Genomic DNA, 13501 nt, shown 5'->3' on the forward strand with positions numbered 1-13501 from the left:
CGTTAATTGCTGACTATTTCATCTACGATAATGACTGTAAAGTAACGACAGCTAGCTAACTGCGGACTTAAACATTAATGTGGCTGGGTGGGCAGCCTTGTTTGTCTGCTCCCTTAATCCTTCACGTTACTCGCTAAAACGAGTTGGACTCTGCTTAATCTTTCTACCTTCAGGAGTCTCCCAAGTCTGGCAAAGTGGGGAAGAGTGGAGGTGGAGGACAGGAAAACATCGAGCATGAGGTAAATCAGAGCAATACCCACACTGTTTGAATGTTCACACCCCTCTGAAAATGGATCATCACGTTATTGCATTTGTCTGGAAAATATGTAAATCTATTGGAAATGTGAAGTTGGAAATACCTGAGAAAACTTATAATTGTTTTGATCAGTTGAAAAATAGTCCCTGGACGCAGGAAAGAGCACTGTTCTAACTTTTGCTCCCTTTTATTAATGATGTCAGGGTTTGTCCGTATAGTAACAGACCAAGATTAATGGTAAAATCGTATCAGGTGGTGGTAAAGCAGGTGTGTTTTAATTGTTGAGACAACACGTGGGCTGGTATGAGTCTGACAGTAAGTTGACCCCGAGCAAAAACACCACAGTTTCACAATGTTGCAGTATTGCATGCACAGCTCTGAAACGTCTTATTTTGAAATGGCAAGATTAGAAACCAATCCGCCCCCCACCCTTTTTTTTTAAACACAACGATTGTTTTGTTAGGGGGAAGGGAACTTCATGGAAGAGGTAACATTAGCAAATGTTCACGTCAAATTAAAGATTAGAATATTCTCTTGGGAAAATATACTTATTTCGTGATCTATTGTCAAGCTAGAACAATGTAATATCTACATGATTAACTTTCTCAATCTATAGACATTTAAAAAAAATATTTTTCTTAAAATGTACTGTTTTATATATTACCTTCAGTTCAAACCGAGTACACAAGAAATGTGGCATAAGAAATTTTAATTACACACCTACCATGCATTCTTTAATAACTAATTTTTTTTTCTTTCGCCTGGTCACTACCTCTAGTTTTTGTAGATGTAAAGCACTTAGTGACGCTCGTATCGAGTATGAAAAGTCCTCTATAAATAGAGACCGTCAGGTTGCTGACGGTCTTTATTTAGGTTCAATAGGTTGTCAGATGAGTTAAAGGCGCATTGATTTATTTTTTCCACTGTGAATGTTTTCGGAACAGCTGTTCAAATTACTCCATTGTTTCAGCTGTTCTCAGTAGCAGACTGTTTATTTCAACAGTTGTAGGAATTGGAGCCTCAACTGTTGAATGTAACAGGCTATCAATGTTTCGCTAGCTGTTGGAGGGGGCGGCCATTAACATAAGGTTATTGCTGTTTGAAGGCAACATGGTGCTGTTGTTTCAGTTAAAACATGATCCGATTCTCAGGCATATCGCTCGTGTGCAGAGCCCCCATATCTGTATTTGGAGGTTTTTGTAAGACAAATTATTTCTAATGTTGTCTGGAGCTAAGGCTCAGCCATATGGTGAAAATATTTGCTTGATTCATTTTTGTAAAACCACAATTTTATGTAATTCACTAATCATTAAGAGGTCAAAGAGCATTTTAAAACAGGTTCTAATTAGTTTGTGCTATTTTAACAAGTTATCAGTATCAAAAAATTTTTTATTGCAAAATAATAAACAAGAGCACCACTCGCGCGAAGTATATGCTAGATAACGAGTATTAAAAAATAAGAAAAAAAATTTGCATTACAATTTATCTCTGAACGTTCTTCAAAGTTAAGGGTTTATTTTTTAGCAAAAATGTTACACTTAATATCATCAGCGTAAACAGCTGTAATATTTTGTGCATTTTCTCACTAAAAATGTCTTCTGAATTACCGATCTTTCATGGAAGAATTATTTACAGCCTACACTCTGAACACACAATGCACCCACTATTCAGATTTATGTGTTGTTTTTTTTTTGAGCAGATAAGTAAGCTTTTTTTTATTATTTCGACTGCCCTGCCGAAAGTAGACGCATGCAAGTTCTGTAGTCCAATACGCCTGACGAATTAATGGCAAGGTAAACAGACAAACCAGATCACCCTGAAGAAGCCAGGCTTCTAGCTAAGCGCAGCTAATTGTTGACTTGACTGCTTGGTAGCTAGTTGCTGCAGGAAGAGAGGACTGTTCATGTAGTTTCCTTCTTGTTGCAGTCAGGCTAAAACTTCCTCAGAAATTCTTCCGATAACAGTTATAAAGTCAAAAGTAGAGCTGAGTGGCGGTAGAAGTATCTCTGCCTTATTTCCACTACGTTTATGCCTCTTAAACATTGTCGGCGCTTTTAATGGCAAGGAACCTAAAGATGTCTTTTATTGCGATTTTATTTTCAAGCTTTAATACAAACTATGCCAACAAACTATTAGCGTTCTAGTCATCAAAATCAGTAGCAGTGTCTTCTCTTTTACATGAGTTGATTTCTAGGGGAAAAATAAAATTTAAAACATCTGGACTTGAGCATAGAACTATGTTATATAGAATGCACAGATCCCACAATCTCGCTTTCTCTAATATTTTCATCTAAATGAATTATTAAATAGATAAAAACGTACATACTTATCTCTATGCATATCAATATCATATGCTATTAACTTGTAATGAATACATTTTAATTTAATAAACTGAAACAAAAATATTACTTGTTACTATTCAGTAATCCATTGTATCTTTTCAAATTAACTTAAATGATGACATTTAATAAAATGTTTTAACAACTTACTGAGCTGTTGCCCTTGATCCATATCATAGTTTAATGCTTAATGCATTAAACTAGGCTTTCACTTTTTCACATCCGGTTGAATTAAATCTAAGAAAAATGGCCTCCATTTCTAATTTCTACCAGCTGAATGGACCTGCGCCAAATTTGCAAAATGATTTGAGTGTGTCTATTAAATACAAGTGGAGATTGGTTTACAATTTCCTATCATTATGACGCTTTTAGTAAAACATTTTTCTTCTAACACTCCCAAACAGCTCATCTATAAAAATATAGCAGCTCATCTCTCCTTTTTAAAAATGGCCTGATTGTCTCAAGGTCTATTATGACTTGTGTTTGAATTCATTCTCAGTTTATTCATACAGTGCCAATTCACAACACATGGGTCTCAAGGCACTTTAGAGGAAAGAAAAAAAAAAACCCGCTAATTCAATCCAATCACATGGATGGATGGACCTTAATGCCAGTCCAGTTCATAACAAATTCCAACTGAATAATTTCATTTCAACTTCACCAGATGCCTTTTTAAATGGCACGGACTATTCTCCTGTTCTTGCGCGGCCAATTTTAGCCGGGTCTTAAACGAATGTGATAAATCCCCTGTGACTCAGACGACAGACAGGTCCACAGCTGCATCAGCTGAAGCCTGATCTGAGCCACCAGGAAGGAGTGTGTCGTCGAACGCGTCCCTGCAGGCGTTCGGGACCTGCTGGGAGAAATGCTGTGCATTCAGGTGACCCAACATCAGGATCAGGCACAGCCTCGCGTATCACCGTGCTAAGATGATTAGCAGAGCTTTCTACCCCAGATGGGACTTTTTTTTTTTATTTTATTTTATTTTTTTACCTGAAATATTCTTTCATTATTAGTGTCTATATATAGGGCAAATTATGGTACATCAGTTCCCGAATGACTTCCTGTAGAGTAGGAGGCAACATGCTGGATATAATTAAATCTACCGGTTTGTTGCTACATGCTTTAGACGTATATATTTATCTATTTTTTCCTATGTTGTTCATATTGAAGTTTGTGCACATTGTTCCCACTTCATCCACCTTTGTTTGGCATAGCCTTGCACTGTTCAAGTGTAAGAGACGTTGGTTTTTCTCCTGATCCTGCAGAGCTCCAACAGGAAGACGAGCAACAGTGTTCCTCCCACCACTCAGCTGCTAAAGGGGAAGCAGCCAGGTTCCCAGACACCTGTCAAAAAGGACAAGAGGCAAAGCTCCTCTCGCTTCAGCCTGAGCAACAGCAGGGAGCTGCAGAAACTCCCCGCTTTCAAAGGTATTTAACTGCAATTATCTCTGCTCTCTCGCTAGGTGTCTGTGGCATTCCGCTGTGGTTAATTAAGTATGAAATATCCTTATGTTCCTCTTTTTTTTCTTCTTTTTTTTTCAGTATGCAAAACGCGCATGTAATCCTTGCAATGACTTACCAAAAAGTATACATTCAACATGTTTTTTTAAAATTTTATTTACTTACTCTGTCCCCTCTCTCACCATCCACGGACATCCCTTGATGCTTCTTCATCCGCATTTTAATACTAAGCTGGACATGGCGTTACGCAATACGTGGAAACAGAGGACATGCATGGCATGGATTTTGTGTTGGATTTAACCCAAGTGTCTATATTTAGTAGTAATCCAGAGATAAAGCTTTAATTCCATGTTCGCGGTGTTTGACGGTGTTTCAGATGATAGGGGATAAGATGTTTTCCCCAACTGTGCCACTATTCCTTGTATCTTATTTCTCTGAACTGTCTAGGTGTATATTGAGATGCTAAAGCTCTTGGTCAGCTTATTGCTAGCTGGGACAGTAAGGAGCAGACAGGGCCATAAGGCCTCCGGGCATGTTTCTGCTTATGAACGCATGAATACACACACCAGTTCTGTCCCCGGTCTTTAGCAGTGCTTTAGAAATAATCGAAAGCAAACAAATAGAGCTACTGTTCTGGTAACTGCACCCTGGTCGGTTTGTCAGGACAAACAAACACACACACACACATAAACACAATCATGGTTGAGTTGAACCCAGGAGCTTCTCGCTGTTAGGTAGCATGCTGCTAACCACTGTGCAGCCCACAACTGGAACGTCTGATGCAAAAATAAAGGCTCTGAAAATAAAACAATCCATTTCTAGCACAGCTTAAGTAGTGCAACTGTGGGGCTAAATAATGAACAGTAATTGTATTCAGTTATATTTTGGAAACATTTATTGCAGATCTCATGGGCCAATTGCGTCCTACAGCCTGTTAAAATTACTCAGATATTATCACACAATGACATTATCACTAGTTCTTATCATAATTTATTCTTTTTTTCCTGTTATAAGAAATTATATAATGGCATTCAAGGTTTCCTCCAGAAAACTTGTTAAGCCTGGTGGTTGGGTACCAGGGCAGTCATTCATCCAGCGGCCGCGTTTTTGAGTTAAAAATGTTTAAAGTTGACAAGAAATTTGAAAATGTCATTTGATAATTATGTGTTATTGAAAGATTGGAAGATTAATACGTGAACACCAACTATAAAGTCTTAAAAAATGCAAACGTTTTAAAAAGACTTAAATAAATAAGAAATGCTTAGCCTGGTGGGGGCAGACGTAAAGCCTGGTGGACCGCCAGGCTTATAATACACTGGGGGAAGCCCTGTCATTACTGCTCTTGATAAACACTGAAATAATATCAGAAGTTAGATTTTTATTACAATCCAGTTTGAATTTAGATCTACTTTTTAATGTACTATTTCTTAATAGTGCATAAAAAGGATGAAAATATGTTGAACAGTCCAATACTTTATGTAGTTTTCACAAGAATTAGAAAGGCATCATTCAATTAACCTAGAAGTTTACTCTGAACAATTTGCACTTGATTGCAGATACATTTTTCCTACTAAGAATTCCAAAATGTTTGGCTCAGAATACTCGCAACGCATTACAGAATATACCACATAAAGGTTTAGAGACACTTGGGCTTTTATTCAGAAAGGAGTATAATTCTGAAATTCTTTTTTCCTGTTTGATTCAGTCATGCTACGTCTTTCAGAGAACCTGCATTATGTTGTTTTGTTTTTTAAGTGTTACATTTAAAGACCTTCCCCCTCCCAGAAACACAAAAACTGATTTCTGTATCAACTGACTGGTGCATTCAAAAATATCGTAAGAAAGACGTTTGGAGCAAAGAAGTTGCTACCAAGATTTCTCACTGTGGCTTGTTGGGAATAATTCTCCATGTTCTCTCAAAGACAGAAAGTTTCTACATTTTTAAGTTGTCCAAAGTTCAGGCAGACCCGTTGCTGAGTCTGTGGGACAGGTGAACGCTGAAGTGTGTTGACTGGAACTTTGCAGATTACTGCGGTGAACAGCTGCCCTTCTTCATAAACATCTTTACAGGCGGAAAGTTTTCTCTCCTTTTTTTTTTTTTTTTTGAGCGGAGCCTGTCTTTACAGAGCTGGAACCCTTTACTTTGTGTAAAATAAAGCAGTATACTACAGAATGTTAAGTGGCTCTAATTAAACTTTAGTTCCTCTAGCTGCAGTTTTAAAGAGAGGGGGGGGGAGCTTTTTATGAGTTTTCACAGGCACTTTTTGGTGTCACCCACACTTTAAAAAAAAAAAAAAAGATTGTGTTTTTCTTGGCTTCAAGTACACTTACAGAAAGTTTAGATTTCTTTAAAGAGTGATTTTTTTTTTGTTCTTCTTTTCCTGAGTGTTTTGCTCGATTGGAAAGACTTGGCTCAGAGATGAAAGTTGTTACCCGTCTTGCAGAACAACTTCAACTCTGGCAGTTCTGCACAATTTGAGCTCCTTTCAGTCTTCTGGAAAGACCTGCACCCAACACATACACAGTAGAGTCTGTCAGTAAGAAGGTATCTATATTTGTCCTTTGTTGAGCTGCTACATTTGTGTTGTGTCAAGAAACCAATGAGCATAACTTCATTTCCGATAAGCCCACGTACTTCCCACACCCCAATGTTAGCTTTGATAACATTCTGCAAAACATTATCCCAGAGTGGCCCAGTAGATGTTATCACTTGGTTCTGTCTAAACAGGCTCCTCGCTTGGCCTGTTTTCATTCCAGGCATGTTCACCACCTTGTGATAGAAACACATGTCCACGGGCCTGTCCTGCAGAGCCACGCTGGTGAGGCCCGGCCAAAACAAACAACCTTCCCATGCGTGCATTTGAAAAAAAGAAAAGAGAAAAAAAAGCACATTTCAATTGCTTTCAGATTAAGACTCTTTGCCCCCAAAAGTTTTAGACAGTTTTAATCATTAAAATAACGGTGTTGTAAAGTTGTGGGAACTGGAAATAAATATTTTCAAAGTGCCACCTCCTTGCTTGCTGTTTAAACTGCCATTGAATTCGTCTTAGGGCAAAAGTGGTCTCTTTTAGCTCCTGTCAGGCTGGAGTTTTAGTACATGCATTGTCTGTCGGAAAGGGTTTGGTGCCACCTGCTGGCGTAGAGGCTTCCTCCATGTTTGAGTTTCTATTTTAGATTACGCTAACATGCTGCCACATCTCTGAGTTTTAGCTATCGAATTAAATTTTTATACAATCTGTGCAGCATGTACATATGTAGGGGACAAAACTAAAGCAGTGACTGAAAAGGCCTGAACAGTTTTATTTTTACATCTCAAAATATCTTAGGCCAATTTTCTGTTATTAGTGTTTTTTTTTTATTATTGGCTGGCAGGAAGATCTGCTAAAACAGATCTGAAGGAAGTAGTGATTTTCTGAAAAATCATAACTTCACAACTTATTTTTTTCTGTCTACTTGAAAAAAATAAGTAATTACTCAAAACACTTGCATCTAATACATTGTATTAAAAATTTTAACATATTTATTAAAAAATATTAATAGGCAATTTTTTAAAGTTGATTACTCTGTAATATTTTCCTCTGGAAAAAAGAAAAAACTATAGTTTGGATAACCCTCCTTATAATTAACAATATTATTTTATATAAATGTAATCTACTTTTATAAATCAAGTGCCAGTAAAGACATTTTTTAAATAAAAAATCCAGAAAAGTGAACTAAAATGAAATTAAACTATAATCTGTGGCTTCAAAATATTAGGAAAAAAATTAATTGCGACACGATTACCTTAATTTTCTTTTCGTTCTTTTCCTCTGTAACACCAAACCTGGTTAAAGATGTAAACATCAAAAATGAACATCAAAGGCAGTGAAAGCCCATTCAACAGGCCAAATCTATTGCTGTCATGCAGAATTTGCATGACGACAAATACCATGTTCTCTCACACATTGGAACCTACTGTTGGGTCATGGCATCATCAAATTTAGCATTTACAACATTTTGATTCACGGATAAAATTCCACCTCCGTCATAGCTGCAGATAACCTGGTTTGGACACAAATTTTTTATTTTTTATTTGAGCATATGACTTAATTTGAATCCACTTCTCTGTGTTATCAGATAATATCCAATAAAATCCAGATGTCTTTGGGTCATTGCAGAACTGCTGAGGGGAACGTGAAGTTCAGCCACTGTTTAAGAGAACCCGTGTTCTCGGCCGTGCTGATTGGTCTATTTCTCTAAATAGATCAGAGCCTTGAGCACATCGAGAGGATTGTGACATTGAAGATCAGCAGACCTGTAAAAGAGCCACTCGTGTGTTATTTTAGGATCAAAGACTCCAGTTTGGTGAATGCATATGCTAGACACACGTCTTGAAGGATTAACGTGTGGGTATGTTCTGGTTAACTTGAGTTGCCTTGTTGCACGATGACCAGGAAACGGAATGGCATGAAAATAACTTTCTGAATTAGACTTGACCTCATTATTGTCGAAACTGTTCCGTCTTAGTTTCAGATCCAGTTGCACTGAGTTTTGGACTTCTCTTTGACTACTTTATGCAGATATATACAATTTTAAGTGGTGTAGTTTAAGGTAAAACTTTGAGACTTTCCAGATTTACAGGTTTACAGATTTATTGTGTAATAAAAACAGCATTTGTAACACCCTGGACCTGTCAGAATTTGTTGTGAAATTAGAAATTTCACATCTCCTTTTTACCCAATCCAGCCACCACCTGCCCTTCTAAAGCAGAACCCTCATAAGAGTCGCAACGTGTTGGGGTTAGCTGTTTGTTTTTTTTAGAAGTCACATAAGATTAACAAAATGATAACACATTTTTACTCAGAAAACAAACTAAAATTAACCTGCTTTTTCAAAATTTTATCTCAGTTTTGAATCTATTCATAAATTGTATCAGCTTGATTAAGTTACACAAATAGTAATAAGAAATGATAGCATTTCTACACCGAAAAGGGCTGCGGATCATTAATTTTAATTCAGCCATTGTGCAATTGTCTTCCAATTCTGCTTGATTCTCATGTCCCTTCAGTGCAATTTCTGTTATTTCTCCAATTAAGTTCGATTTGTCCTCAACCAGGCTTATTAGCTTACAGAAAGAGGAGTTGTGAACAATAGCGTCTGCACTGTTTTTGATTGTAATCTATCTATGGTTGTAGTTCGGCAATAGAAGCAGAGGAAGTGATTGAAACCATTATGTCGGGCGTGGCCAAGCCTCCAAATATTGAGTCATCTATAGTTTACCGCAAGCTTTAGATGACTTTTGATAGGTCTGTGTTGCACAAAATGGAAAAAGCAGGAGATTTTGTATACAGTTACATACTTGTCATACTTCTGCATTATATGTGACATCCCACACTGTGAATACACACTTGTTGAGTAGCAAACAGACTCGGTTACAGCAAGCTGAATATTGCAGACATAAGTCAGGCACCACTTCCACATATGTTCGTCACCTTTTTCCCTATATCTTTACACCCTTCGCTCAACCCCCGGCATAAACAGATTAAATCTCAGCAGTCCTTAGAGGGGCTTTAAGTGCCAGCATATCATAAGCAGGAGACTGAACGAGCACCACTGCTGCTCCTCCCCCACCTGTTGCTGCACACAGTCATTGAGCTGGCTGAAATGGGCCTACTGCTTTTTTTCCCAATTAGGGATGGACTAATATGAAAGTAGACCGATACAAGCTTTCAATATTGTTATGGCACATAATTTATGTTTATTGACAGTATTTCTATTATATTTACCTACCCTTTCAACATTGTGAAATTTTTTTAATATTGCTGCATCACTATCACATGACCAAACAAATACCCTGCCTACCTTCCCGAAACACAAAGAAATGGTAACAAGATGGAAATACACCAGCCCACTTTTATTTATTGGATTAATACCAACATTTTATTGCTGATTTATTGAGAGACATGTTTTGGTCAAAGTTATATCATTTGGCTATTATCCAACTCCATGCATATACAAGTAAGGTTTATTTGCTTAATTCTTAAACCCAACCTAAGCCAGCTCACCCTTTTATTGGTCTCAAGTCAAAAGTGAAACTTAAATATAAGAATGTGTCTCCTAAAACGGCCAGTTATTTCTGAATGCACTATGCGTTTTTTGGAGCAAATTTCACAAATCACAGTAGCTACTTCCAATGCAAAAGACCAAAATCAAGTTTCCCTCTTTGCATCGTGCATGACTGTGACTGTGACTCGTGGTTCAGATTATACAGTGTTGTCTAGGTGTTGGTTGAGTTGCTGTTTCAGTCACCATGTCTGTTTGCGGGAATGCTTTTGTCAGTCTTGAACTGTCTGCATTATTGTCAGACCTGCCCTTTTCCTGCACAGCCGTACAGTGCAGGGGTTTTGTCCTCGCTGAGACAGAATGCGGCTAAGTGTACATGCACATCCTGTGCTGCTTGAAATGAGACTTCCTGCCTTCCTGTTTCTCAGTCACACACACACACACACACACACACACACACCTGGGCTTAGGCCGCGTTCCTGATGAGCCATCTATCGAGCAAGATCAAACAGACGTGTGAACGAACTCTGCATAAACAAAGAACGGCGCAATATTCGGAAGGATCCTGAGGAACGGCCGGGGCAGGTTCCTGATTCAAGCTAAACAGTGTGGACTTGCGTGGTCAAACACTGTGGGTTCCTTGTTTGTTCTTGATGTTAGTGGACAAAAGCAGATGAACAGTTTGAAGTTTAACATTCAACATTTTTTATTAGAAACTTCAAATAAAAGGAACATTTTTATCTTTATTTTGTTTTCCATGAACAACTTAACTGGCTGAAGTTTCTATGTGCCTTAAACCTCTTGACAGATGTAGCTTGCTCTTTTCTCCCCCCCCCTGCCCCCCAATCACAATAGCAGGCCGTCCCTTTCCCCTTCGGTCCACCAGTCAGTCCCCTCCCTCGTGTTTGTTTATGCTGACGGCCCCACCCATGTGACTGCAGCCAGCCAATCGGGTGGCAGCAGTCGGACATGACGTCACTAACTAGCTGGTTCCCTCCAGCGGCAGGGGAGCTTCATTTTCTGCTCAGCGTTCGTGCTAAAATGGAGGCTGGCTCCTCGCCTTAGCCCGGGCTACCCTGTTCTTCCCTACCTCCTGCCTCGGCTCACTCATGTTGGCATGTACTAGCACTGCCACCGGGATGGTTGTGGACACACCGAGCTCGAACGGGCCCTTCCAGCCTACGGCCCTGATGCATTTTAGAGGTGAGAAGAGCAAATCTGCTCCTTCGGTATTCTGTTTTGTTATTTATTTATTTTTTTTGTATTTCAAGAGGAGGCTTGTAAAAAATTTGGCATACAGCCCTCCCTAATAAACTCTTGTGCTGCAAGAAACACAGCATTTGTAGTCAAGGCGACTGTGTATTTGTTTTTTGTTTTTTTATGCTCTTGTTGGCAGGAGTGTGTTTGGAGGAGGAAGCAGGTGATAGTGTTTGTATACCAACAAGAAAGGGATTCGCCAAAAACGTTACACGGCTCGTTTGAGTCGCTGAGAGAGTGAAAGAGTGATGGTTTTGCCTGTATCTCCCCTCCCCCATCTTTACTATTGATGTCATATGGAGGAAGTTGGGTCAAAGCTTGCCTTCAGATCGAGTCTGTCCGAAATGTACAGTGTTTTGTGTATCTGCTGTAATCGGACGCTCGCAGGTTGCTGGAGTGTTGCTGCTGCTGCACATTTAGTGGGGTTTTGTAACTGTATCTGTATTCCTCCTGCAGCCCCAAGTTCCTTTACCTACTGATAGAGATCAGCGAATGTTTTAACTCGATCCTACTCATGACATTTATCAGCGCAAAAAAACCTCCTCTTCCACGCTTAGCCTGCGTTAGCATTTAAAAGCAAGGCGGTGTGCTGGCGCTTTATTAGTTTGATCAAACTTTCAGAGGGCGACTCTTAAAGCAAACTCTGCTTACAACTGGCTTCTGTGTGCAAGCTGGAGTCTTTAGAAGAGTAAAGGTTATGCTCCCAGCCATGCAGTGTTGCCTGTGTGTGAAGTCTGCCGTTGCACAGCGTGTCTCTTAATATTTTAGGGCGGCTCAGAAACCCCAGTGCTGTTGTGTAACTGGAGCCGATAGATGTTGTGGGTCTGGGCCGGTGGACGGGCCGAGGTCTGATTAACCATTTATACAAGCAAACACGAAGCTAGACTGGAAGTAGTTCGACATGTATTCATTTTCCTCAAGTCAGTTTGTTCACAAAAGTATATCTCAAAGCGTGTCTCCTTGACTTTTTTTTTTTTATCTGATTTTTAATCTCTAGACAAAATTTGTGCTTTAAAGTACTTGCTGGATGGGAGTTGTTAGTTTTGATGCATGTTGCGAATGGGGGGAACATTTTTGATTACTTCAGTTTAATCGTGAATCATTAACTTCATGCATGTGGGGGGAAGAGTGCTACTATTTCTTTGCGTATTTACCTTTAATATAAATATATATATTTTTTGAAACTCAGCCTGAGGATTTCCATTTCGAGCAGCCTGCTTGTGGTGCTTTTGTTCCTGTTACAGCATACTCGATCTTATCTTCCTGTGGCTTTCATGTATAATTAACCGGCATAGAAATGGATATCTCGGCGTGATTGGCCATTCACAGGTCACAGACAGTCCAGCTGAAAAGCAATTGCTTCACATCTGGAAAGCTTCTAATGCGGAAAATTCAAAACGTGTCTGTTTGTGCGCGGGTTTTAAAACGCCGCAGTTCTCTGAGAGCGCTTGCTAAAGCCGAGGCCTGACTTTTTATCCTGCAGTGTGGTTACATGGATCCTGTTTGTTGTTGTTTTTTTTTTTTTTCCTCTCCTCAGCATCAACTCAAACCTTTTTTTTGTTCACGTCTTCACGTTAATCGTTGCACAAGCATGTCACTCTGCTTTAAGAGCATGGAACAAATAAACAATCACACGCGCTTGTCATCTTGTCAACGTATTTAACTTGCATAAAAACCTCTCGGTGAAATCGACAGAAAGCTGTGCTCCTACATTGCTAGACTATCAGATTGTAGGGAGAAAAGGAGGAAGCTTATGCAGAAACTCTACCCTCAAATAATCAAGTTCTATTTATTTGTGTGCTTACTCATCTTGTGCTAAACACCCGAAATCAAAGGGTAGTGTAATGTTGAGGTAAGTCTTGTTTCTAAAATTATCTACATCAACATTCAGGTCTGAAACCGTTTGCACAAACGTCATCTCCTAAGACAGACTTATCTGATCATTACTAGGTGTTTTTTTTTTTTTTTTGAAATTACGTCATAACCCTGGTTTTCTCCACCTTTGCTTTCAAGACATGCATTTTCAAAGAAAAACATTGTAGTTTTCATCTTTCCTTTCCAGATAAAACCTCTTAATGTGTTTTGATTTAAATCATTACGCAAAAATTCTGGAACAAAACTCCAGAAAACTGCAAAGATGCTG

General features: G+C 38.8%; 1 protein-coding gene across 4 annotated transcripts in view; it reads left to right on the forward strand.

Annotated features, from left to right (window-relative positions):
* The window catches only part of ppp2r5cb (protein phosphatase 2, regulatory subunit B', gamma b), a 28146-nt gene that overhangs the window by 374 nt on the left and 14271 nt on the right, over positions 1 to 13501 (forward strand). For 2 of the 4 annotated variants that reach the window (XM_032585330.1, XM_032585332.1), the window contains exons 2-3: positions 174 to 239; positions 3864 to 4026. In XM_032585330.1, coding sequence (XP_032441221.1) covers positions 174 to 239; positions 3864 to 4026 — 229 coding nt within the window. Of the gene's footprint in view, positions 1 to 173; positions 240 to 3863; positions 4027 to 11088; positions 11305 to 13501 lie in introns of those variants that run through there. The other 2 variants (XM_032585333.1, XM_032585334.1) reach the window with 2 other exon arrangements.

The sequence above is a fragment of the Xiphophorus hellerii genome, chromosome 15 (genome assembly GCF_003331165.1).
Source record: "Xiphophorus hellerii strain 12219 chromosome 15, Xiphophorus_hellerii-4.1, whole genome shotgun sequence".
Lineage (NCBI taxonomy): Eukaryota > Metazoa > Chordata > Actinopteri > Cyprinodontiformes > Poeciliidae > Xiphophorus > Xiphophorus hellerii.